The sequence below is a fragment of the Spinacia oleracea genome, chromosome 3 (assembly GCF_020520425.1).
Source record: "Spinacia oleracea cultivar Varoflay chromosome 3, BTI_SOV_V1, whole genome shotgun sequence".
NCBI lineage: Eukaryota > Viridiplantae > Streptophyta > Magnoliopsida > Caryophyllales > Amaranthaceae > Spinacia > Spinacia oleracea.
In genome coordinates this window covers 151,441,415-151,464,865 of record NC_079489.1, presented here as the reverse complement: position 1 = coordinate 151,464,865, position 23,451 = coordinate 151,441,415, and the positions used below count along the sequence as shown (strand labels likewise).

The 23,451-nt window shown below is 38.8% G+C and overlaps 3 protein-coding genes across 6 annotated transcripts; 1 reads left to right on the top strand and 2 right to left on the bottom strand.

Annotated features, from left to right (window-relative positions):
* Positions 1 to 202: 202 nt before the first annotated feature.
* LOC110792594 (uncharacterized) lies at positions 203 to 22,918 on the top strand. Of its 4 annotated transcripts, none has more exons than XM_056840930.1 (4): positions 203 to 668; positions 1,203 to 1,316; positions 1,437 to 1,563; positions 15,740 to 22,918. In XM_056840930.1, the coding sequence occupies exon 4, from the start codon at positions 17,056 to 17,058 to the stop codon at positions 22,804 to 22,806; it is 5,751 nt and encodes a 1,916-aa protein (XP_056696908.1). In that variant the 5' UTR covers positions 203 to 668; positions 1,203 to 1,316; positions 1,437 to 1,563; positions 15,740 to 17,055; the 3' UTR covers positions 22,807 to 22,918. The 4 variants fall into 4 exon arrangements, with proteins under 4 accessions (XP_056696908.1, XP_056696909.1, XP_056696910.1 ...); XM_056840931.1 differs by having other exon boundaries at positions 1,197 to 1,316; XM_056840932.1 differs by having other exon boundaries at positions 1,172 to 1,316.
* LOC110792593 (uncharacterized) lies at positions 3,901 to 4,858 on the bottom strand. Its single transcript, XM_021997420.2, has one exon. The coding sequence runs from the start codon at positions 4,757 to 4,759 to the stop codon at positions 4,277 to 4,279; it is 483 nt and encodes a 160-aa protein (XP_021853112.1). The 5' UTR covers positions 4,760 to 4,858; the 3' UTR covers positions 3,901 to 4,276.
* Positions 11,854 to 12,995, bottom strand: LOC110792591 (CBL-interacting serine/threonine-protein kinase 14-like). The gene has a single exon (XM_021997418.2). The coding sequence runs from the start codon at positions 12,909 to 12,911 to the stop codon at positions 12,075 to 12,077; it is 837 nt and encodes a 278-aa protein (XP_021853110.2). The 5' UTR covers positions 12,912 to 12,995; the 3' UTR covers positions 11,854 to 12,074.
* Positions 22,919 to 23,451: the final 533 nt, after the last annotated feature.

The window sequence follows — 23,451 nt, the reverse complement described above, 5'->3', positions numbered from 1 at the left end:
CGAGCTTGAAAATTTTTGTTCGAACTCGTTCATCTATCAATGGCCTAGCTTTGATCGAACTTTACCAAGGTTGTTTACGAGTTATTCACAAACGCATAGACTCATTATTATAGGACAATATTCCAATAACATAAATAAACATTTTCGATACCCTTATAACTCGACCTACTACCGAAAGATGTTACTAATACCCTAGTAAGACTCAAAAACTTTTTCCGGTATCCTAATAAGACCAACGGATACTTTCTCCGGTAACATAATAGTAAGACTACCGGTTATAATTTCCGGTAACATTTATTTTCAAAACAAAATTTATTTGGCGTCCATTTTTCAAATTACCCTCTCAAACCTAAAATCCTTGCGCAAACCCAATTCTCTATCTCCCCCGCTCCACAACCTCTTCTCCGCCAATACGCCTTGTTCATCTTCCGCCTCCACCGCCTTTCCACGCCGCTAATTGCCCCCGCCACCGCGCTGGTTGTTGCCATTGAGTGTCAAAACTGAATATGTAATCGAAGAATAATCATGCCTCGTTTCCAGCATTGTGGTTGGAGAAATCTTACGGGAAGTCATGCCCACCAAATGTTTGTTTTTATTCCTGACTGAGAAACACCAGCTCACAAAACCATATTTCTAGCAACCGTAATTGTGGAATTGCCTGGATATTGGTAAGTTATTGAATCTTGAATTGAGATTTGCCAATGTTGTTGTGTGTAATATATGCTAGGATGTTCGATTAGGACATCTCATCTTTTATGATTCTATGTTTTTGTCAATGATACACTGAATCTAGCTGACTAGTTGATCAATTTGTGTTGAGGAATGAGGATAATACTCATGTGAAATTCAACGAAGGTATTGGGTTGAATTACCAGTCCTCCTATTCACATATTGCAGATTGTTTGATGAATAGATGATCTAGCTGCAAAATTGCAGGCTTGTAAGCTTGTACGAAGTAGCAATCAATCCATGTCTCTTTCAGAAACAACCGTCCCTAATAGTTCTAATTGCAGCAATCAATCCATATTTAGGAATTAGGAGGATGCTAAATGAAAATCCATGTAGCTTGAATCGGCAGATAGCAATTTAGGTTACCAAATGTCTTTGTTCATAGCTCGATGATTTATATGGTAACACTTGCTTTAAACATACTGCATGTCTGCATTTACAGGATTACTTCCTTTGTCTAATTGTAGTTACAGTTCTACTAGGAGTTGATTACAGAAAACTACAAGCAACACTGAGTATGGACCATGGTTAGCAACATCACCAGCTTACTCAGAGTATGAACATCTTCCCCACAGTGTGATAGTAAGGTAAATGGCACTTCTTTGTCCTTGATCTTGTGAGGAGGCTTTCAAAAAGATTAAAGACGTAATGCTTTAATTTGTTTGAATTGTTTCTAATAGACTTTTGGTGTTACATTGGTATGGCAGAATATTTTTCTGCAAAAAGCTTGGAGAAAATGTGTTGGCCATTGCATACTACAAGAAAGGGAAGCTCAGAACTGAGGAGATTGGTTTTCAGCATCCTGGCAGTAGAGACCGTCGATCTGTGGCACAGGTCTAGTACTTTCTCCCTTCCAAATTTATCCATTGAGCTGAAATTGTATACTATTTACCCTTATATATATATTTGAATCTGAATATCTGATGCCCTTATATATGTAGATAAAAGACTCTGTTTGGCAACACTAGCTGAAATGTAGCTGAAACTGAGAAGTTAGTTAAATTAATAAGGTATTAACTGAAATGGATAAAGTGCTGATAATTTAATGTTCGTTCGAAAATGATAAAGGTCGCAACATGCGACCTTTAAGCCCTGTCACAATGATGACATGGGATGCTTATGTGTCATGATTTAAATTGGAAACTAAAATATTTAACTTATATAACCTATTATACATGTTTTTTAAAAAAAGTAGGAAAATCTTACTATTCTAATGTGTTTCCTTTTGATATCGAATACCTTATTTACATATTTTCATAGTAAAAATATTTTGATGATGCATAACCTACGTGACGCCTATATGTACCAATTAAACTCCGACACGTAAGATTGCGACCTTTATCATCACCCATGTTCGTTAAGTAAGGAGAGTAGCGTCTAGGCAATTTATTTGATTGGTGAAATATGTCATTCAAGGGACATTCTAAAATATTACATACGCAGTATACTGATATACGAAGTACAATCTAATCGACGCGGAGAATATTTAAAAAGTAAAAATAATAAGAAATATGTAGTGATCTGTATATGTAATATTTTAGATTGTGCGGAGTATATTTTTTCAATTTATTTTATGACATATTTCGTTAATTAAGGAAGTGCTTGTTAATTAGGACTAGTTTGGTTAACATTCTAGTGCATGAAAAGTTTCATTTCCTAGGAAGTGAAGAGCAAAGAAGTTGTTTGGTTGACATAAGACTTCCTAGGAAGTTGCTTACCTAGTTTCCCTATGTAAGTAGAACTTTCCATGGAACTTCCTATACTCAATCAAACAAGAATACTCAATTTCTAGGAAGTTAAAGCACATGGTAATTACAAATAAAAGGAAAATGTAACTTCTCAAGTTCAACCAAACATCACTTAAGTTTCTTCACTATGTGAACGCTGAGGATCTGGTCAGTAGACCAGCAGAAAAAACTATTAGGTGATTTTGTTAAAAAAAATGACCTTGTTTGCCTTTCATAACTTATAAACTAAATGATGTGAAATGGCTTGACATTTGTAGACTTGTAGGCAGTTGACCTATTCGCAACCGTTTTAATGTAGTTTAGCAAGTCTAAACGGGACATAACTTGGAGATTCAAAGGTCTTATTTATTTCTAATAGGTTCCTGATTCTCAAAGTAAACTCTTACTTTACTGTTTTTTACTAACAGTTTTTTTCTTGGTCATAGACTTGAAATGCTTAATAGCATCATTAGTCATCTCCGTGTGCTTCACACCAGTTTTTTCTATGCATTTTTCACTTGTAATGGGACAGTTAAAGTCGTTAAATCGTTATCATGAAGTAACTATAAGTTGACTAACTCTTTAGCAATGTTAGAGTCAATATCTAAGGTGTGAATCATGCATCTAGTCTACATTAATTGTAGAATATTGGATTTTGTTCTTTCCACATTTCAACAAAACAAAGTTTCATGGAAAATGCAATATGTTGAGTTCATATTGGACTATTGAAGTTCAACGCACACCTAAGTCAATATTAGGGGAAAAAATAAGTGCTATCTAGTGTTTAGCCCGGTTGATGTTCTGGGTTACTATTTTAAACATCCTAAATTGTGGTGTGCATTATGTAAAAAGTTGGTTTGTATTATAAACTTGGATGTTCCAATTATATATATTTATGTGCAATAAAGATCATATCTAATGGTTGGTTAAAATGGTAAGATATCAAATGTTCGTGTGATAGGTCCCAAGTTTAAATCTTATTGGATGAAATTTCTTCCATAAGCTATATGTGGTAGATATTCTTTACTGAGAAGATGGTGTGGCACGTGCTAGTGATTAGAGAGTTCTATTTGACAAGTATATGTTATTTGAGACGTTTTTAATATATTTAGTATAGAGAATAAGGCCAAATTAGGGGAATTCAGGTGTAAAAACATCTCCGCTTGTTTGTTAGCCGGTAATAAATGGTGGAAATAAGAATGATTCTAAGTGCTATTTGGCGCGAAAAAGTAACATTATAATAAATAAGGAGAATGAGAATAAGTGGTTATGGACCTAGGTCCGGGCATTGCTCATTTATAGCACAGATGTAGCGAGAAAAATAACATCTTAATGTCTATGGCAATGAAACTTTATCTCAAATTCGGTGTTTTTCTTCATGAATTTGCATTCATATGATCATATCCAATACCACTTCCTCAATGTTAATGGACAATAGTGAAAATTCCGAAGAAGAAAAAAAAAATTATCTGAACTAGCATTACCATGAAAATATATATTAATTTTCCTTACAAATTTACATATAAATTGATTCGCGTCTGTTTATAACCGGTCAGGCAGCTACCGAACGGGCCAAGAAGAGTATAGCCTTCATTTTGAATTCCGAGTTTTATTCATCTGATCAAAGATTTAGATGTAGGATCGGAACTTCCAAGTTGTGTAACTGACTGGTGTAAGCTAATTAGTCTAATAAACAATCAAGAATTTAAAGAACAGAAGAAAAAACAACTTTTCCGGCATAAAAAACAGTACTTCTTGCCTCTGGTAAAAAAAAATGAAAATTACAACAAAACAACCTATGTAAATACAGCAGTAATTAATTACAATAGCTGCCGTCCAGGGCTCAACATAGCAAAAGAAAACCAAGACTGAAAATTCGGGGATAAGATTAGTTCAGTTGTACCAACACCATTCTGCATCATCATCTTCTCCGAGAAAAGTTTCTGTTCTTGTTTCTGGTCTTGAAGTTGAAGTTGGTGAGGATGAAGTGGCATAGGAGGTGGAGCAACCACCTGAAGATTACTACCCCTACGCCGTGCTTGAGGCTGAGACTGCGGCGGAGGCTGAGATTGCGGGTTTCGTAACAGTTGTTCAGGTTGTGGTTGTGCTCCGGTGAGTTTTTGAACTAGTTCCCGGAAATGGATGGGTTTCACCTTGTAAACCTTTGGTTGTGGTGGACCTGTTGGTGGTGTTGATGATGGTGGTTTAACTTTTGTGATTTTGGAAATGGAGGATTTGTTGAGTGTGTGAAGATGATCATATTGATCTTCTGATCTATGCTGTTGTTGTTGTTGTTGTTTCATGGTTTTTTTCAGAGATGATGAACTTGAAAAAATGCAGAAGACAACAATATATAAGTATAAAATACAGAGTTTTATGAATTTAGAGTTTTACTTTAGTGGGAAAGGCGCGGAGGCAGCTGAATTTAATGGGACGTGTTTGAGAAGGTAAGCGGTCAATATCATAGTGCTTGACTTTAATATAGAAGTATGGGTATAATTATTATTATCGGACTTGTTTGGTAACTGGCTTTTTGCTGATTTTTTTTTTTTTACTGGTTTTGGCTTTTGGTTTTTGGCTTTTGGCTTTTTATATGGTTTAACAACCAATAATACATGTTTGGTAAATGTCTTTTCCCTTAGTTAAAAAGCCGACTTTTCCGTCAAACTCAAAAGTTAGTAAGAGACTAAGAGTAGCGTTTTATATTGGCTGATGGCTTTTCATTTTGGTGATTATATTTTGTATGAAACAGCTAGTAACCAACAGTCAATTTTACCAATGTAAACTTTAGGAAAGACGGCCTAATGGTTAGACCAATTTTATGCACTGGAACCAATTAGTTATGCTAATTAAATTAGTTAACCACTGAAATCAATTAGTTAAAAGTCTGAAATTCAATTAGTTAAGCAATCGAAACCAATTAGTTATGCAACCGAACCAATTAGTTAAGCACTGAACTAATTAGTTAAACAATGAAACTGATTAGTCAAGCAATGAGATCATTTAGTTAATATTTTATGAGTTTTAGTTCATAATAAGTTTGTTAAAAAATAATAACTATTTAACTCATAAATTTAATTATTTGTATTTATACCTTAACTATTTTGTTATTTAATTAGTTACGATTTTATTACTTTTAGTTTGTTTCACACTAGTTTAGTTAGTACCAAAAAAATGGTATACCCGTTAGGCGGTCTAACACAAAAATTTATGTTTTACCAAAAGCATTCTTAAAAAATCCACTGTCGAACAACCAACATAAAAAACCCACGCAAACAACCGGTCAAGCAAACAAGTGAAACAGTCACCAGCGAATGACCAATTGCCAATTGTCAAGCAGGTCCATTATAATTGTTATTATTATTATTATTATTATTATTATTATTATTATTATTATTATTGTTTAACACGTGGCTAATTTGGCTTATATACGGCCGTGGGCCATTGTTTTTAGTGTTGAGTGTTTGACTAGCCGCCTTCTAGTTGGCGGCTACTTAAAAGGTGATGTAAGAAATTTAAGAATGTAGGATGGGTGCTTGAGTAAATCTTCTCACTACATCACACTCTTTGTTTTGTTTTTCTTTAAAATATAGTATTTCAAGTGTCGGTAATACCCGTGCGCAATAAGAAGTCTTCCTATCTGTATAACAGTATACAGTATACTCCAATTTCATATGGAATTAAAAATGTATTTATGTGAGATTGTTGAGCTGTGGTTTTTTTTGGATATCAGATTTGTCAACACATATATTAGTTAATAACTAAAAGATAAATAGCTAAAAAGAAATTACTATTCTGTAAAAAAAGTATTATTTTTATTTTAAAAATTACTTTTTTGTTTTTTTTTTTTTACTTTTATCTTATGCTATGATATGCATTAACAAACACATATCAGATATGCAAAAATACTTCCTCGATTGATGATGGCTTTTTAGGGTAATTAGAACCTTAGTTGGGTGATGAATCGATGATATATTGCTAGTATTTGCTATACACACATGCCAAATTGATTAACAGATTCTATATACCGTTCTTTATCTTGACTTAAAAGGATTAATAAAAGTTGGGTGATCCATTTCATTTTAGTTCAATTTAGTTTGATTTTATTTATAATTAACAGAGTCAATTTTCTTTTTCTAAATTAGTAAAATAACTTAGGAATCCTTCCACATAAGGGGGAAACCTAAATGGTCGTTTTGTACAACCGATGATAAATGCGGATTATTACAAGGATCAATATGTATACTATTATTAATTAGATGTCTTACATTCGCTATCCATTATGTTGTCTTAGTTGCTTCTTGGTAGACACGTTGGACTGTCAGAACTATTGAAGAATAGTCTTGAAGTCGCTTATGATGTAGTGTAGTTTCCAAGGAAAAGACCAGGTTCCCTAGATATGTTAATAACAAGGAGGTTGTCACTTTCAATGTGGAGATGTTTAATGTTAAGATTTTGGGCTTCTTAAATACTTTTTTGAAGAGTCAAAGCTTCTACCGTAGAAGCTTGAGTTGTGCCTAGGTTGAAGATGTGGGCTGAGACAGAAGCGTCATATGAATCTCTGATGATGATACATGTTGTTGATGAAGATTTTCTTGAACCGTCAAAATTGAGTTTGATGGCTCCCATGGAGGGGGAGGAAATCAACGATCAAGAATGGTGGAAGGAGGCGCGGCTGGGAAGTAGTAGGAGTGATAGTGGAAAAAGGTGTACCCTAAGTTGATGATAATCAACTTATAGTCGTATGTTCCATTCCAATAAGGTCGATGAAGCTTTTAAACCCCGATGAGAATTGAAAGTGACATTATTGAAAATGTAATAAAAAAAATTCCTTCCATAGAGACCAAATTAGAAAAATGATTTTTTTCTAAAGTGGTGGTAAACTTTCAAAGCGAGATAATCATCTCTAATAATTCCGTAAAGGAAGTGGAGAAAACTATCCATTTGATTAGCATGTTAAGATTTCACATAGTTTTCGAAATCGTGTATTGAATAAAAAAAAGGTGATTTATATTTTTGTTATATAGGTAAGTATCATAAAGAGAACAAATATCGAAAGGGAGGGTGCGTCTACAGAAAATGTGTCTCTGACACGAACGATATTATGACATAGATGCCACATAAAGTTTCTAAGTTTAGGAGAAATATCTAATTTTCAGATTCATGCATATAGTCATTTAGGCTATCTGTAGGTAGATTATGCGGAAGCCAAGTGACTGATATAATAGTGAAACTCCGAGAGGAAGTGAGCCCCCCAACCAATTGTGTCTTCTGGTGGTAAACGCTGGAACAACTTTGGGATATCCCTTTCGTAGGAAGAATAATCTCAAAGATAAGTAGGCATCCATCTATTGAGTCAAAATTTCTAGCAAGGAAAGTAAGAAGATTGTCCTGGATAACCCGTTGTCAAATAAGAAACTGAATGATATTAGTGCGGTCTGGTTACCTACATTTTTCAGTTCGTTTATTTATTTATTTTCCGGATAATTTAGACAACCCTAGTTTTTGTTATACAACGATCGGAAAAAACATAAAGTGAAATCTTTGTAGTTATTGGGAGCATCAAAGAAATCCTCCATCCGGACATGTTTTAATGTTACTTAGGGCTGCCAAAAACTGATCTGATCCAACCGATTTCTGGAAAAAATCGAAGTGACCCGAAAAATAAAATTCACACATTCAATCCGCATAAACACAATAAACCCGTACAACTACATCATCCGATTATACCCAAATTGATTATTCCCGATCCGTAACCAACCGATGACCCGATTTAACACCCCTAAATTGTTACTCTTATAACAAGCCAGGTGGTTCGCTATGTGCATGGGCCTCTTAATTGAAATTTGGTTACAAACTTGACTCAACACAACTTCTTTTTGGCTTTCCCTGGCCCATCTAGACTCTTTAATAGTTCTACTTTAAATTAATGGGTCCTCTCTTTTTTTGGGATTGTAAATGAGCCCGTATCTTTATATGATGATGAATTCGAATTTGATCGGTTAATAAAGGCCCAATACTCAAACTGACTTTGATATCATGTTCAGTTTGCTAATCATTTGGCCAATTATAGGAAGCTTTCCTATCAAAAAAAAAAACAAAAAGACAATTTTAACATAGTTAACATCTTAACATAATTACAGGAAGCTGATGTGAAGTTCATGAACAAAGTTTTAACATAGTTACGTACTTCGTATTTCATTATGTATAAACAACCAAAACAGGGTCTAAAAGATACTAATTGAAGTTGGCATGAGCGGTTAAGGGACTCTTGCTTCTTACCAAGATCTCGGGTTCGAGCCTTGGGAATGGAAAAAATCTCAACTGGGGAGATGCTGTCCATCGAGGTACCCATACAAACTCCCGCGGGATATTAGTCCAATCGCCCTAATAGTAAATATTTTCAATATGGTACGAATAGTAAATATTTTCAATATGGTACGAATAGTAAATATTTTCAATATGGTACAACCGAAAATGCAGGGCCTAAACTGCGTGAAGGGGATATGTAGCATTTTTCTTAGCTCAAAAAGGCCAATATTTTAAGTTTAGCAATATGAGTGAGTGTTTCCCTTTCCTTTGCTAAACTTAAAAACATTGGCCTTTTTGAGCTCAGTACAATGCTACATAGGCTCTGTTTGGCTTGGCATAAAATATTTTCAGTGAAAAATGCAATTCTTTGTTTGGTTTCTTGCAAAAAAATCATAGAAAACGGAAAATAGGAGATGGTGGGCCATGGGTGAAGATTGATAGGAAGAAGGAAGAGGGAGGTAAGGATAAAAAAAATGGTTTCCCTTTCCTTTCAAATGGAAAGGGTTTTTCCACCTTTAAGAATGTTATGGAAAACTGTTTTTGATTTCTTACCAACCAAACAACGTAAAATGATTGAAAAGAGGAAAATCATTTTCCATAAAGCGTTTTACACAAAATCAAACACACCCCTAATTCGATTGTATAAGATTGAGGTGATGTTTGGTTGACATGAAAAATCATGGGAGGTATAACTTCTTAGGAAGTGGAAGATTTTAGGATTGTTTGTTTGACAAAAACATGGGAAGTCACACTTCCTAAAAAGTTCTACTTCCTACAAACTGGAGGAAGTTGCTTACCTAGATTCTCCTAGGTGAGTGAAACTTCCCATGTTTAACCAAACAATATCACTCAATTCCTAGGAAATGCTTATCCATGAGAAAAGTTTCTTCCTAGAAAATTCTATTTCCCACGATCAACCAAACGACCCCTGAATAGAGGTATGTGATTCCTACAAAATGTAATTTGTTAAAATAATGTACTAGTTTCATGTTAAAATGCACATTTTTAGCTCTTAATTCCCCAAATGGTTAGAAAATCAGGTAACCTTGAGACTCGTGAGGTTTTTAAAAAGACACGAGGTCTCTCTCGTTCTAGAATATTCTATGTTAAGGAGGTCCATTTAAAAACCCCTTGGAATGTTCTACGAGTAGCATACTTTTCTTCTTACACACCGTACATGTTTTTGTACTCCGTACTTATTACGTAGGTTGAACATATAAAGCTTTCTGGGTATGTTCATTTTACATTTAGCCTTATGGGCCCTTCACACTTTGTTGACTAAGTGCACCGAATTACTATCTTGTTATTATCTACCCCCATACCTTTTTAAAGAGTATAACAATAATAATAGAAGTCTTTAGTGTAAATTGTTGAAAATTTTGTCAATTATCTACCCCCATACCTTTTTAAAGAGTTTGTCATAGTTTAATAAAAATTACCAATTGTTTGTTGGTTCAGTGGTGATTGGGGCTGAACTTGGTAGGAAAGGACTCGTGTTCGATCCCCCACAACAACAATTGGGAGGGGACTGGAACCTATCCACCCAAAACTCGCCCTGAATCCGGATTAGCCCTAAAGGTGAACCGGGTGCTACCACCAAAGAAATAGTTTAATAAAAATTATCAATTACTACCTAGTTTTCTAACACGTAATAAAATTATCCTTAAATCATTTTAATGAATAAATAAAAATTAATCCCACCAAAGTTTAAGAAAAGTCAGTCAAAAGTATAATAGATTTCGAGTAATCTGGATTCGAGTTGGGTCAGACACCAGTTGAGATATTGATCAAGATAAGTACTTTCCACATGTGGTTGAGGAGATAGGAATCATGCAGTCTCTGCTAACATTTGTGAGTTCATTTAAGGATTTTTTTAACACAACTACGGAGAATATATTAGATTAGCCCGTAGGCTCCAAAATAAGTTTGTAACAAAAGGGCTTCAACCACAAAACTTACATCCCATAATAACTAGGAAATTTTGTGAAACACTACCTTTAAGTTTAGTGGTTTTGTGAATTGCTACCTTTTAAAAACTTTTTTTAATTTTACTACCTTATAAGTTTGATTTGTTTGACTAACACTACCATTTGACGTTTTCCGTTAATGTTTTCCGTCGTGTATTTGTTCTATTCTTTTAAATATATGCGTTCCTTTGCCGTTTTGTTCATTTGCCATATTAAAATTTTTGTTTTAGTGGGGTTCAAAGACGGAAAATATTAACGAAAAACGTCAAATGGTAGTGTTAGTCAAACAAAACAAACTTATAAGGTAGTAAAATATAATTTTCTTTTTAAAAGGTAGCAATTCACAAAACCACCAAACTTAAAGGTAATGTTTCACCAAATTTCCTAATAACTACGATAACATGACTTACACTTCCAAAACAGAGTCCCAAAAACTTAACAAAAACTTCACCTAGCACCTTAACTAAACCTTTGAATTTCCATCCAGCTAGGCAAAGGATTATGCCATCCCAATTATTCGCTGATTTCCACAATGGTAGTCGGATTTCCCATTACTTGCTTTCCTTTTTCTTTGCTGCTCCCTTCAGTCATTATATCCTTTCCTTTTTTATTTTTGTTGCCGTTGTAAAATTCACTTCCCTCGTTATGGTAGTAGCAATAGAACCGAACATAATTTGATCCTCTGAAGTGTCAACTTTTCTGGCATCTGAGCTTATGAATTTCCAATAATCTCACTTGCTTGCCCTAATGATGGACCGGAAAGGGATCCTCTACACCAGATCTAGGGCAAATCACCTTCAAATCTGCATCATAAGCCTCCTGGGCACATTCTGGCACCACCAAATGTATCTTCTGTTTTCCCTCCGTACGCGCGTACCCCAAAAACATGTAGCCAATAAGACCATCTAAACTACATTAAAGGTTTGAATGATCCCTTCAAAAGGATAAGTAAATTTTGTTTGAAAATTCTGAAAAATGCAAGAACACAAAGATAAGACAATTGTCTTAGGATAGTACAATATTTACAAGATTAATAAATATTCTGATTTTATTCTAAAGAATATTTATGTAATCTATCATGAATGATTAAGCTGAATAACAGAGCTGAGACTTGAGAGTAGTATAAGATTCATAATGTCCATTGTATTTATATTTCTCCATTAATTGCTACTATGTTAATTATTTATTAACAAAACATTAGATACAGATTCTTTCTACTAAAATTTTAAAATAAACCCCCAAAATTTACAACCTTTCAGCAATAAACCCCCCAAAGTCATAAGAAAAATTTCACACATTTTACATTTAGATCAAAAAAAAAAAAAGTCCATTAATCATCTCAACAATCTTCTTCATCACTAATTACTTCTTCATACCCCTGTCGAAACCACCCATCTTGAATAATCTCATCAACACTAATCCGGGTTTCCGGGTTCGGATCCAATAATCTCAACAACAACCACTTTAAACCCGTAGACATTTTCTTAAGCAATCTAAACTCCCCTCTCTTCATCTTCCCCACCATCTCCTCTAAATCAACGTTTTCACCATTAAAGGGTAAAAACCCAGCACATAGCACATACAAAACGACACCGCATGACCAAACATCCGCCTTCGCCGCATCATACCCACCACCACCTCTTTCCGCCATAATCACCTCCGGCGCCGCATACTCTACAGTCCCACACGATTCCGTCACCATCGGGCCGCCGGAATCGACGATTGCGGCAAGTCCGAAATCAGAAAGCTTAAGACTCCATTTAGCGTCGAGGAGGAGGTTCTCCGGTTTAATATCGCGGTGGAAAACACCGCGGGAGTGGCAGTGGTTGACGGCGGAGATCAACTGCTGGAAGTAGTGGCGCGTGAGATCTTCCCCTAATGGGGCGCGTTTCGCGATCATGTCGAACAAGTCGCCGCATCTTGCGAAATCTGTTACGACAAAGACTTGGCCTGTACTAGCTGCAGCTATGACTTCGACAAGCTTAGTGACGTGGCGGTGGTTTAAACGGCTCATCGCCTGTATCTCCACCACGTCAAGGTTGTGCGGCGAGTCGAATGACTTTATCGCCACCGTGTCGCCGGTTCGAGTGTCTTTGGCTTGGTAGACTTTAGCGTAGGTGCCATTGTTTAGAAGCTTGGTTAGCTTGTATTTTCCAGAGAAGTGTCTTTCTGGCATTATATTTTTGGTTATCAGTTTTTTGGGAGTTAGAAAAAAAAATTGGTTTGTTTTTTTTGTTTGTTGAGAGGTGTAAGACCGTATCTATTGATAAGCCGAAGTGGTCATATATATAAGGGGGTTATAAAAAGCATATAATAAGGGGCCTCATAGAATAATACTGGGCAGTGACGTGGTTACTTTAGATCGAAAATTATTAGGTACATCTAGGTGTAAGTGTACCGTGTACTTAATATCATTTTTGTGTCTATTGATAGTATCCATCATATTTTCTCCTCACATGTAAGGAGAATATGTAAGAGGATGCACGATGCTCCCTTGTGCATATAATATGTTCTAAATTTAGATCGCTGTTTGATTTGTTGACTGTATAAATTTGGGACTTGATTGCAGCTTTTTTCTCTTCACTTGATTTGGTCCGATTTTTCTAACTTGTTGTCTCGTTTGGTATAGTGTGGTCTGTTTTTTCTAGTCTATCTAATAGAAAATAAGAATAAGATAAATAGAACTGCGTATTCAGTACGATAGTGTTTTACTGTATCAAAATTTGAGAAGAAAAAGTATCAGATCAAATGACACGTGTGTTGGCTGTAAATTCAATAACTTTAACTGTATAAATTTGAGATTTAATTGTATATTCAGTAGAATAGTGGACAATCATGCCTAATATTTGATAACGAGCTATAATTTCTCATATGATAAAAGAAAAAAAATGGGTGATTGATTAATAAAAAAATGTGATAAATAATGAGGGTGGGTGGTGAATAGCCTGCATGGTGACGAGGGTATGAGACAAAGAATGAGGAAGTTGATGACTTAAAGAGATTGAAACCACGTGAGAATGCGCTGGAGCTGAATTAGAATGGTGTAATTAGGTTGAATTAGAGTAAGATTAGCGTTAGTCTAAGCAATAATTTAAATAATAGTTTTATTGAATATTAACCTAAAACCTTCTATTTAAGTGGAAGAGTATGACAAAAGTATGAGCAAAAGTCTTGGAATTCCAAGACTCTACTTAAGAAAACGTTTAAACAGTAAATTTAATCTTAATTATTATTATTATTATTATTATTTTTATAAGTTTGAGGAGTCTTGAATGAGAACGGGGTGAAGTGGAAAAATTAGGCTGCGTTCTATTCACCTGGATTTCTACTTATTTTTCCTGAACTTATCTTATCTGAACTTATCTGAATTTAACTGAATTTAACTGAACTTATTTGAACTTATTATGACTTATCAAAACTTATTTTAGTTATAAATTGTACTTGGCCAACCCTTATTTTTCCTGAACTTATTTAAACTTAACTGAACTTATCTGAACTTATTTTTCCTGAAATAAGTGGAAATAAAGTGAATAAAACAGGGCCAAGTACGTGTTAAAGGATCTCGACATGAATCTAATTAATAAAAAGATGATATGAAAGTCTTAGTTTACTAGCGCTAATCATCACGTAAACTATTATTCTAATTTTCTCCAAACAATGGCGGTTTCAAGTTCGCGCATTTAACCGCTATTAGTCAACTGTTAGGGGCTGTTACAACAACACAAGAGGTAGTTGTTCCTTATTACATCTACACTACTTTGTAAATTAACCAACTTTTTTGTATTCTAAACTAATCAAATATTCTTGGAATTATTCTTCGTCTTCAAACTATGTTTTCTTTTTTTTTTTTTTTGGATTATTCTGACCATGCATTGTAATCTATACCTAACTTCCGCATTTTATTATTAGGTTGCATTTCAAGATAATTTCAAGATAATTACAGGTGAAACCAGTTTTGAAATGATAACTTTAAAAGTTAGGATCCCGTTAGTACTATTGATGTCCGTTTTTCCTTTTTAAGAAAAAACATATACACGAACATACTCCCTCCGTCCCGGAATACTCGACCCGGTTTGACCGGCACAGAGTTTAAGGGACTTGAATTGACTTATTTAATTTAATAGGTAGTAGTTGATAGTGGGGTATTATTTTAATGTAGTTAGTGGGAAATGAGTAAAGGAGTGGGGTTGGGGAGAGTAGGGGTTGAATTTTTAATTATTTTTTGTACTAACATTTGATATTTTTCACCTTTTAGGTACTCACCTTTTTTTTTCACCGTTTGGATACTCACTTCCCAATTCCGGTGAAAATTAATTAAAGCCCATTAAAAACTTAAACCCTTGAGTTAATATGTTAGTCCCTTGGTTAGCAAAAAGTCAGTCCCCTAATTTCTTTTAAACAAAATCACCGTAATTTTTTTTCTTTATTCGCCGCTTCTTCTTCTTCTTCTTCTTGTGGAGCTTGGATTCAAGATAATTTTGTAATTTTTATTTGGCATATACACTTATCCTAATGGATTCCAAAGACAAGCCGTGGTAAGTTAGTTCGTTATACATATCATATTATTTAATTTATTTAATTAGCTTTAACTTCCTAATTTGATCAATGCTCTAATAATTCGAAAATGATAAAGGTCGCAACATGCGACCTTTAAGGCGTGTCACAATGATGACATGGCATGCTTATGTGTCATGATTTAAATTGAAAACTAAAATATTTAACTTATATAATCTATTATACATGTTACAAAAAAGGTAGAAAAATCTTAATATTCTGATTTGTTTCCTTCCTTATATCGATAATCTCATTTACATATTTTCATAGTAAAAATATTGAATTGGTAGTAAAAATATTCTGATGACGTATAGCCTACGTGGCGCCTAAATGTGCCAATTAAACTGCGACACATAAGATTGCGACAACTAAAAGTTGTCGCAACTTGTGACCTTTATCATCACCCCTAATAATTTGATCAGTGCTCTACTAAATTTAACATGCTTGCAGTTCATTAACACAAATGGATCACAAAGCAGTGTTGCATCAGCAAGTACACACCATGGTGGTCTATCATCAACCATTATACAACAAGGAGGTTCATAATAGCAGGTTAAATAAATATCTTACTTGAACATAATAACTAAACCTAGTACAATATATCGTTAGCGATATGATTACAATGCTTGAAACCATAACTTTAATTTGGCTTTGTATATTATTTTCCTATGATGCATATTTCTTTTGTTAATATTGATACCATTTGTACATTGTAGAATTCGTCGTCTTGGTAATGTACATTCTTATTAAACCTGAATGAGTTTGTCAATTATCATTTGTCAACTAGGAAATGTTGCTTTGTACAAAAGTTGTTTGGGTGTTACTATGGGTAGTGTGTTGTTTCTCCATTTATCTATATTCAGGTATAGTAAGTTTAATATTTTTCTTTACTTCATGGGCTTTCATATTGTATAAAATGAAGTAAACTACGTAGTATTTTTTCAAATTTTCATTAGTACTTTAAATACTTGAAGCTAAACTTTTAACCTCTTATTACTGTATTTGTTTTCTTCGAAAGGGTGTGCATCCTGGTCTCAGGTTTGTGTTATGAGAACTGACAATACAGTAGCAGTCTAGCACAATACATAAATTTTTGTACTTCAGAGGATCAGATTTTTTTTCACTCTTTTGTGAAGTGTTGTTTCAAGTAAAGCTTCATTGATTATTTGGCATGTTGGGTTTCAACTTATATTAATTGCCGACTTTACAAGGCCTTCTCATTATTAGAGCCTCTGTTTCATTTATAATTTCCATTTTCTTGATTACGTAAATGTTTGGGCTCCCAATTGATTCTCAATTGGGCCACTAAGTCCAAAGCCCAATGGCTCTAAACAACAACATCAAACCTACCAATGGCTATTCAGCCATCCATTAAGGCCCAAGGCCCAATAACAATAAGTGACCTATGGGCATTTATTATGCAAACACTATAAATAGGCCGCCAAGGCTCACACCTCAAGGTACGTCAAATTTACCGCCTTAAGACTACTCTTCTAGAGAACTTCTCTCTAGAATCCGAGCATCATTCTTACTTAGGCATCGGAGGGGCTTTCCTCGGAAACACCCCCGAGGCTAGTAACTTTGCTATTGTGCAGGTGAATTCGGACTCCACTCATTCAAACAAGCAAGATCTTCAACACATACAAAAGGGCCTTCATTCGAAGCCCATTGTTTCCATCTTTACAACACCGGAACAATTTGGCGCCGTCTGTGGGGAAGAACACTTCAAAGCCTTTGGAAGACATCAACCACCTCTTTCCGCGAAAATGGTGAATGATGTTGTTAACAATGACGACGATATGATGGTGCGGTCAGATTCAGAATCTGACCAAGAGGGGCACCCTCAATCGATGGCGAGGTCACAGCCAAGCAGAGCTACGACCGCCACAAATGCAGGACCTCCGATTCCAACTAGGGAAGAGCTCACTGCGGCCATGACCATCATGCAAAACTTCCTCTTCAATGAGAAGCAGCAAGGACTGGCAAACGACCGCAGAGAAGAGAGGAGGACCAGGCGAAGGCTGAACGAGCCACCCAGTGCGGAAATGTCCAGACCCGAACGAGAACTCCTTCCCTTGACAGGAACACACTTGACGTCGAGGTGGACGGAAAGCACGTGGGACACCCAAAAAAGGGCACAACAGCAACCAGATTGGTTTGCGAGACCATCGCCTACTCCAACAGCTCTCCAAAGCGAATCAACTACTCGTAACACTCGGATCCGAAGCTCGGTGCTCAGCAGGTTGAGGCCCTCGGTCCACTCAAGGTTAAGACCTTCGATCCACACGAGACTCGGAGTAGGTGAGTCGAGCAGATCTGGCGAACGACCCGAGGTCAGTAGCCGAGAAAGAAGAAGAGACAGGAGGCATGATCGAACCCCTAGCCCCCATCGTACGCCCGAACGTTCTAATCATAGAACCTCGGCAAACGAAGGCATCAGGGCTAGACTCGGGAAAAGAATCATGACTCCTACGTCATCCCCTTTCTCGGACGAGCTGATTATGGAAGAAATACCGAAGGTAAGACTGCCAGCTCACCTAACCTACAGCGGAATCACAGATCCGAGGGATCATGTCATCTCCTACGAGCAGCAAATGTTCTTGAGTCCCTACTCCGAAGCATGCTGGTGTAAATACTTCCCAACCACGCTAACCGGAGTGGCGGGAGAGTGGTTTAGATCGCTGCCGAAGGGATCGATCAAGAGCTGGAGAAAGCTGAAAAAGAGATTCTGCACACAGTTCGTGAGCAACAATCGCCCCGAGCGAACCACAGCAGAACTGACCTCAATCCAACAAGAAAGAGACGAAAGTCTGAGAGAATTCATGGCCAGATTCATGAAGGAGTCAACAAACATACCAAACTTGCAGCCAGACGTGGCCATCTTCGCCTTGAAGCACGCGCTCCAGGAAGGGAAGTTCCGTGACGAACTCTCAATGAAGAACCCCTCCAGAATAGCTGACGTGCTCCAAATGGCTGACGCGTTCATCAGAACCGAGGAGTTCAACAAGGCCGCTGCAAGACTGAAAGGATCGTCGGATCCGAGAGACACAAAGAATACCCAGAGCAAGCCCGAGGGTAGCTCAAGGAAGGGGAAAGAGAAAGTAGGAGCTAGAGAGATGAGCCCGAAGAAAGACGGGAGAAGGGGTGAACTTCAACCCAAGTACACCAACTACACTCCACTAGCTCTGCCCCGAAAGGAGATATTCAGCCTCAACAGAAATGACGAAAAGTGGAAACTACCTGGGAAGCTCAAGTCCAACCCAGCTCGGAGAAACAAGAACAAATGGTGCGAGTTCCATGATGACTTCGGTCACCATACCGAAGAATGCAACTCGCTGAAAGACAACATTGAGGACCTCGTTCGCCGAGGCTACCTGAAACAGTACTTGTTAGACCGAAGGGAGGAAAAAGAAAAGGCCGCAAGCGGCAAACAACACGAGCAACCCCAGAAAAGGGTCTACGAAGCAACAGGGCACAAGAAAAATGACATCCTAGTGGTGTTCGGGGGACAGAAGTCTGGCCAGGCCAGCAAAAAACACCTAAGAGCCCTCTCCCATCGGGTCAACTTCAGCGCGGTGGGAGACAACCAGCCACACCCCCCGAACATGACCTTCACTGCTGATGATTGCTTCGGAGTCCAGTACAAGCATGATGATCCTCTGGTCATCTCCATGGACCTCAATAACCACAACGTACATCGAGTATTAGTCGACGGAGGAAGTGCCGTCAATATCATCTTCAGAAACTGCTTCGAGCAGCTGATCCTCGAAGAGCCAGAGGAAGCACTGACGAAAGTCAGTTATCCTCTGATCGGATTCAACGGATCCGCAGCTATCCCTCGAGGAAAGATCACCCTGCCAGTCACAGTGGGCGAAGGCCAGGCAGCAAAAACCCTTCGGGACGAATTTTTGGTGATGGACTGCGACTCCGTATACAACGTAATCATGGGGAGAACCATGATTCACAAGATGCAAGCAGTCCCCTCCACATACCACCAGCTGATGATATACGTCTCGGATGCAGGATTCGCCGAACGAATCAGGGGTGATCAAGAAGTGGCGAGAAGAACCTGCCACACTGCTGTCCGAAAGCCCAAACTAGAGGACGGCCCCGAGGAAGAAAAAGGAGCTAAGGGAGAAGAAAGCGAGGCAAAAAGAAGAAGAGCAAGCACGAGCAGCTTGTCTCCCGCAGAAGTTGATGCTCGCCCCGAAACCCTATCTCCCGAACCAGATCAAGAAATGGAGGATATCTTCCTCGAAGATAATTCAGACAGGAGCGTCCGAATAGGCAAGGGCCTAAGCTCGGGGCTCCGAATCGATTTGATCCGACTACTCAGGGATCACAAAGACATCTTCGCATGGTCAGCAGCAGATATGCCAGGGATAAATCCGAAGCTGATTTGTCACAAGCTGGATGTCAACGCTGAAGCTCGGCCAATCAAGCAAAAAAAGAGAAATTACTCCTCGGAGAAAAACAAAGCCATCGCCGAGGAGGTTAAAAAGTTGCAAGAGGCCGGATTCATCGAACCATGCATGTATCCGAAGTGGCTGGCCAACGTGGTGATGGTCAAGAAAGCGAACGGCTCATGGCGAATGTGCGTAGATTTCACAGATCTGAACCGAGCCTGCCCCAAAGACTGCTATCCCCTGCCAAGGATAGATCAACTGGTTGACTCCACCAGCGGCCATGCACTGCTCAGCTTCATGGATGCCTTTTCAGGCTACCACCAAGTATTCATGCACCCCGATGACAGGGCAAAGACAGCGTTCATCACAAGCGCAGGAGTGTTCAACTACAAAATGATGCCTTTCGGCTTAAAAAATGCCGGAGCCACCTACCAGAGGTTAGTTGACCACGTCTTCGCCGACCAGAAAGGGAGGAACGTGGAGGTCTACGTGGATGACTCCATCGTAAAAAGCATCAAGGAGGAAGACCATGTCAAAGACTTGGCAGAGACCTTCGGAAATCTGAGGAAATACAGCATGAAGCTGAACCCAAAAAAATGCGTCTTCGGGGTGAAGTCAGGGAAATTCCTCGGATTCATGGTGAGCGAAAGAGGAATTGATGCGAACCCAGACAAAGTCCAAGCGGCATTGGATTTACCCGAGCCGAAGACCAAGAGAGATGTGCAGAGGCTAACCGGCAGGTTAGCCGCACTAACAAGGTTCATATCAAAAGCCTCGGACAAGGGAGCCCCCTTCTTCAAGGCACTGAAACCAAAGAACCTCCCCGGAGGAGAAGCAGAACCAGTCAAGAAAAAGGGGGTCCCGAGGAAAATGGATCCCGAACTGATATGGGAACAGGAGCAAAAAGAAGCTTTTCAGCAACTCAGAGCCCACCTAGCTCAACTGCCGACACTGGCCAGACCAAAGGAGGGGGAAACCCTGTACCTATATGTCGCAGTTAGCCCTGGAACCGTCAGCGCAGTGCTTCTTCGGGAAGAAGAAAAGAAGCAACAGCCAATCTACTTCACCAGCCGAACACTTACAGGAGCCGAAACCCGGTACCCACTCATCGAGAAAGTCGCATATGCAGTAGTGGTAGCTGCACGAAAACTGAGGCCATACTTCGACTCCCACCAGATCACAGTGCTAACTGACCAACCGCTCGAAAAAGTACTCGACAAAATAGAGAGGTCAGGAAGATTGGCTGCCTGGGCCTTCGAACTATCAGAGTTCGGCATCAAATATCAGCCGAGGACAGCAATCAAAGCACAAGCATTGGCAGACTTCTTGGCCGAGTGCTCATACCAGGAAATGTTGGATGATACGAAAAGCACTTGGGAGGTCTTCACTGACGGATCTTCCACAGTAAACGGCTCAGGGGCAGGAGTTGTACTAATCCCCCCGACGGGGAAAAGCATAGAGTATGCATTGAAGTTCGGCTTCAAAGCAACCAACAACGAGGCCGAATACGAGGCCGCAATCGCAGGGATAGAGCTTTGTTTATCCCTGGAGGCCGAACATGTTCGCCTCAAAACTGATTCCCAGCTTGTAGCCAACCAGATCCGAGGAGAGTATGAGGCCAAATGGCCCAGCATGACAGCCTATTTAGCAAAGATTAAATCCTTAACGTCAAAGTTAAGATCCTTTGAAGTCATCCTCATTCCCCGAGGACAGAACGCGCAAGCAGACGCACTGTCAAAACTCGCAAGCTCGACACTCATCGACCTAAACAGGTCGGTCCACGTGGAAGTTCACCAGGAGAGAAGCATCGACTTGCTACCCACCACAGTATGCAGCTTACGCACCGAACCGAGCTGGATGGACGCAGTAGTTGCATACAAAGAAAGGGGAGAACTCCCTGAAGATAAGCTGCAAGCGAGAAAACTGAAAAGATTCAACAGATGGTTCATCATCAGCGCCGAAGGAGAGCTCATGAGGAAATCATTCTCTGCTCCGCTGCTAAAATGTGTGGGTCCAACAGACGCTGACTACATCCTAAGGGAAATCCACCTCGGGATATGCGGAAACCACATTGGAGGTAGGACATTAGCACATAAAGCCCTTCGGGCTGGGTACTGGTGGCCCACTATGGTTTCCGAGGCAAAGCAGATGGCAAGGAAATGCGAGAAATGCCAAAAGTTCGCACCAGCCATCCATCAACCAGCTCAAGCCCTACAATCAACACTGTATCCCTTACCATTCGCACAGTGGGGGTTAGACATCATTGGTCCCTTCCCCTCAGCGACGAACCAGAAGAAGTGGTTGATTGTAGGAGTCGACTATTTTAGCAAATGGATCGAAGCCGAAGCTGTCTCCTCCATCACCGAACCTCAGGTCCGCAAGTTCATATGGCAGAACATCATCACAAGGTTCGGCATACCAAGACTGATGGTCTTCGACCACGGGAAACAGTTCGACAACACCCCGTTGCAAAAGTGGTGCAAACAGTTCGGCATACACCTAGCATACTCGGCAGTCTGTCACCCACAAAGCAACGGGCAAGCCGAAGCCGCTAACAAACTCATCCTCAACGCACTCAAGAAAAGAGTCGAGGATGACAAAAACAAATGGTTAGAAGAGCTACCCGGAACGCTATGGTCCCTTCGGACCACTGAAAAAGAAGCTACCGGACAAACACCGTTCCACCTTGTATACGGATCCGAAGCTGTAATTCCTGTGGAAATCGGAACAGAAAGCCTGAGGATCCAGGCATACAACAGGTATGATGGGCTCCAAGGAGAAAGCAACAACCAGCTTCTATCCGAAGCTCTCGATCTACTGGATGAAGCTCGGAACGATGCAAGGACACTCAACGCAGCCTATTTGCAGAGGGTCAACAAGCATTACAACCGAAGAGTCAACGCCAGACCCCTAAAAGTCGGTGATCTAGTACTCAGAAACGCCGCCTCGGTTCAGAAAGGACGGATCCATGGCAAACTCTCAGCCACTTGGGAAGGACCATACATCATCCATTCCGAAAAAAGGCCAGGCACGTATATGCTGAAACAGTTAGATGGAACAATTCTGAAGAACCATTGGAATACCGATGTTCTCAAGAAATATTTTGTATGATCTCTGTCTGTAAACCAAGTAAGTTGTTTAATGAGAAGAGGAAAGCCATTGGCACCATGTGTTTCATTAAACTTATCTCTACATTTATTGTCCCCTTATATATATATGCAGCCTCGGATCTGATCAATCCGAGACTAAAAACAGGTTGACTTTGTCCATTCCTTGATAAAATGCAAGAAATGACCAAATCATACACTTCAGGGAACCGTCCAGAATCCTCGGATTCGCGGTACCCTAATAAAATTTGTTCGCAACAAACAGTCGCTCGAATCAAGTTATAAAACTCCGGCTCAGATCCACGGATCGCCGAAGGCATAACTAAAGAGGCAGACTAGCGATCTCTTGCCCAGGTTTCCGAACCACAAGAGATCGGAAGAACAATCCAAACCTCTGAGCAGATCGACGGATTTGAAGAGTCTGGAAACTAAAGAGTCTCTTAGCAGATCTACGGATTTGAAGAACTCGCAAAACTAAAGAGTCTCTTAGCAGATCTTCGGATTTGAAGAACTCGCAAAACTAAAGAGTCTCTTAGCAGATCTACGGATTTGAAGAACTCGCAAAACTAAAGAGTCTCTTAGCAGATCTACGGATTTGAAGAACTCGCAAAGTCAAAGAGCCTCTTAGCAGATCTACGGATTTGAAGAG

Bases quoted from the DNA above. Each gene is read 5' to 3' on its own strand.
- LOC110792593 (XM_021997420.2), bottom strand. From the start codon at position 4,759: ATGAAACAACAACAACAACAACAGCATAGATCAGAAGATCAATATGAT.
- LOC110792591 (XM_021997418.2), bottom strand. From the start codon at position 12,911: ATGCCAGAAAGACACTTCTCTGGAAAATACAAGCTAACCAAGCTTCTA.
- LOC110792594 (XM_056840930.1), top strand. From the start codon at position 17,056: ATGGTGAATGATGTTGTTAACAATGACGACGATATGATGGTGCGGTCA.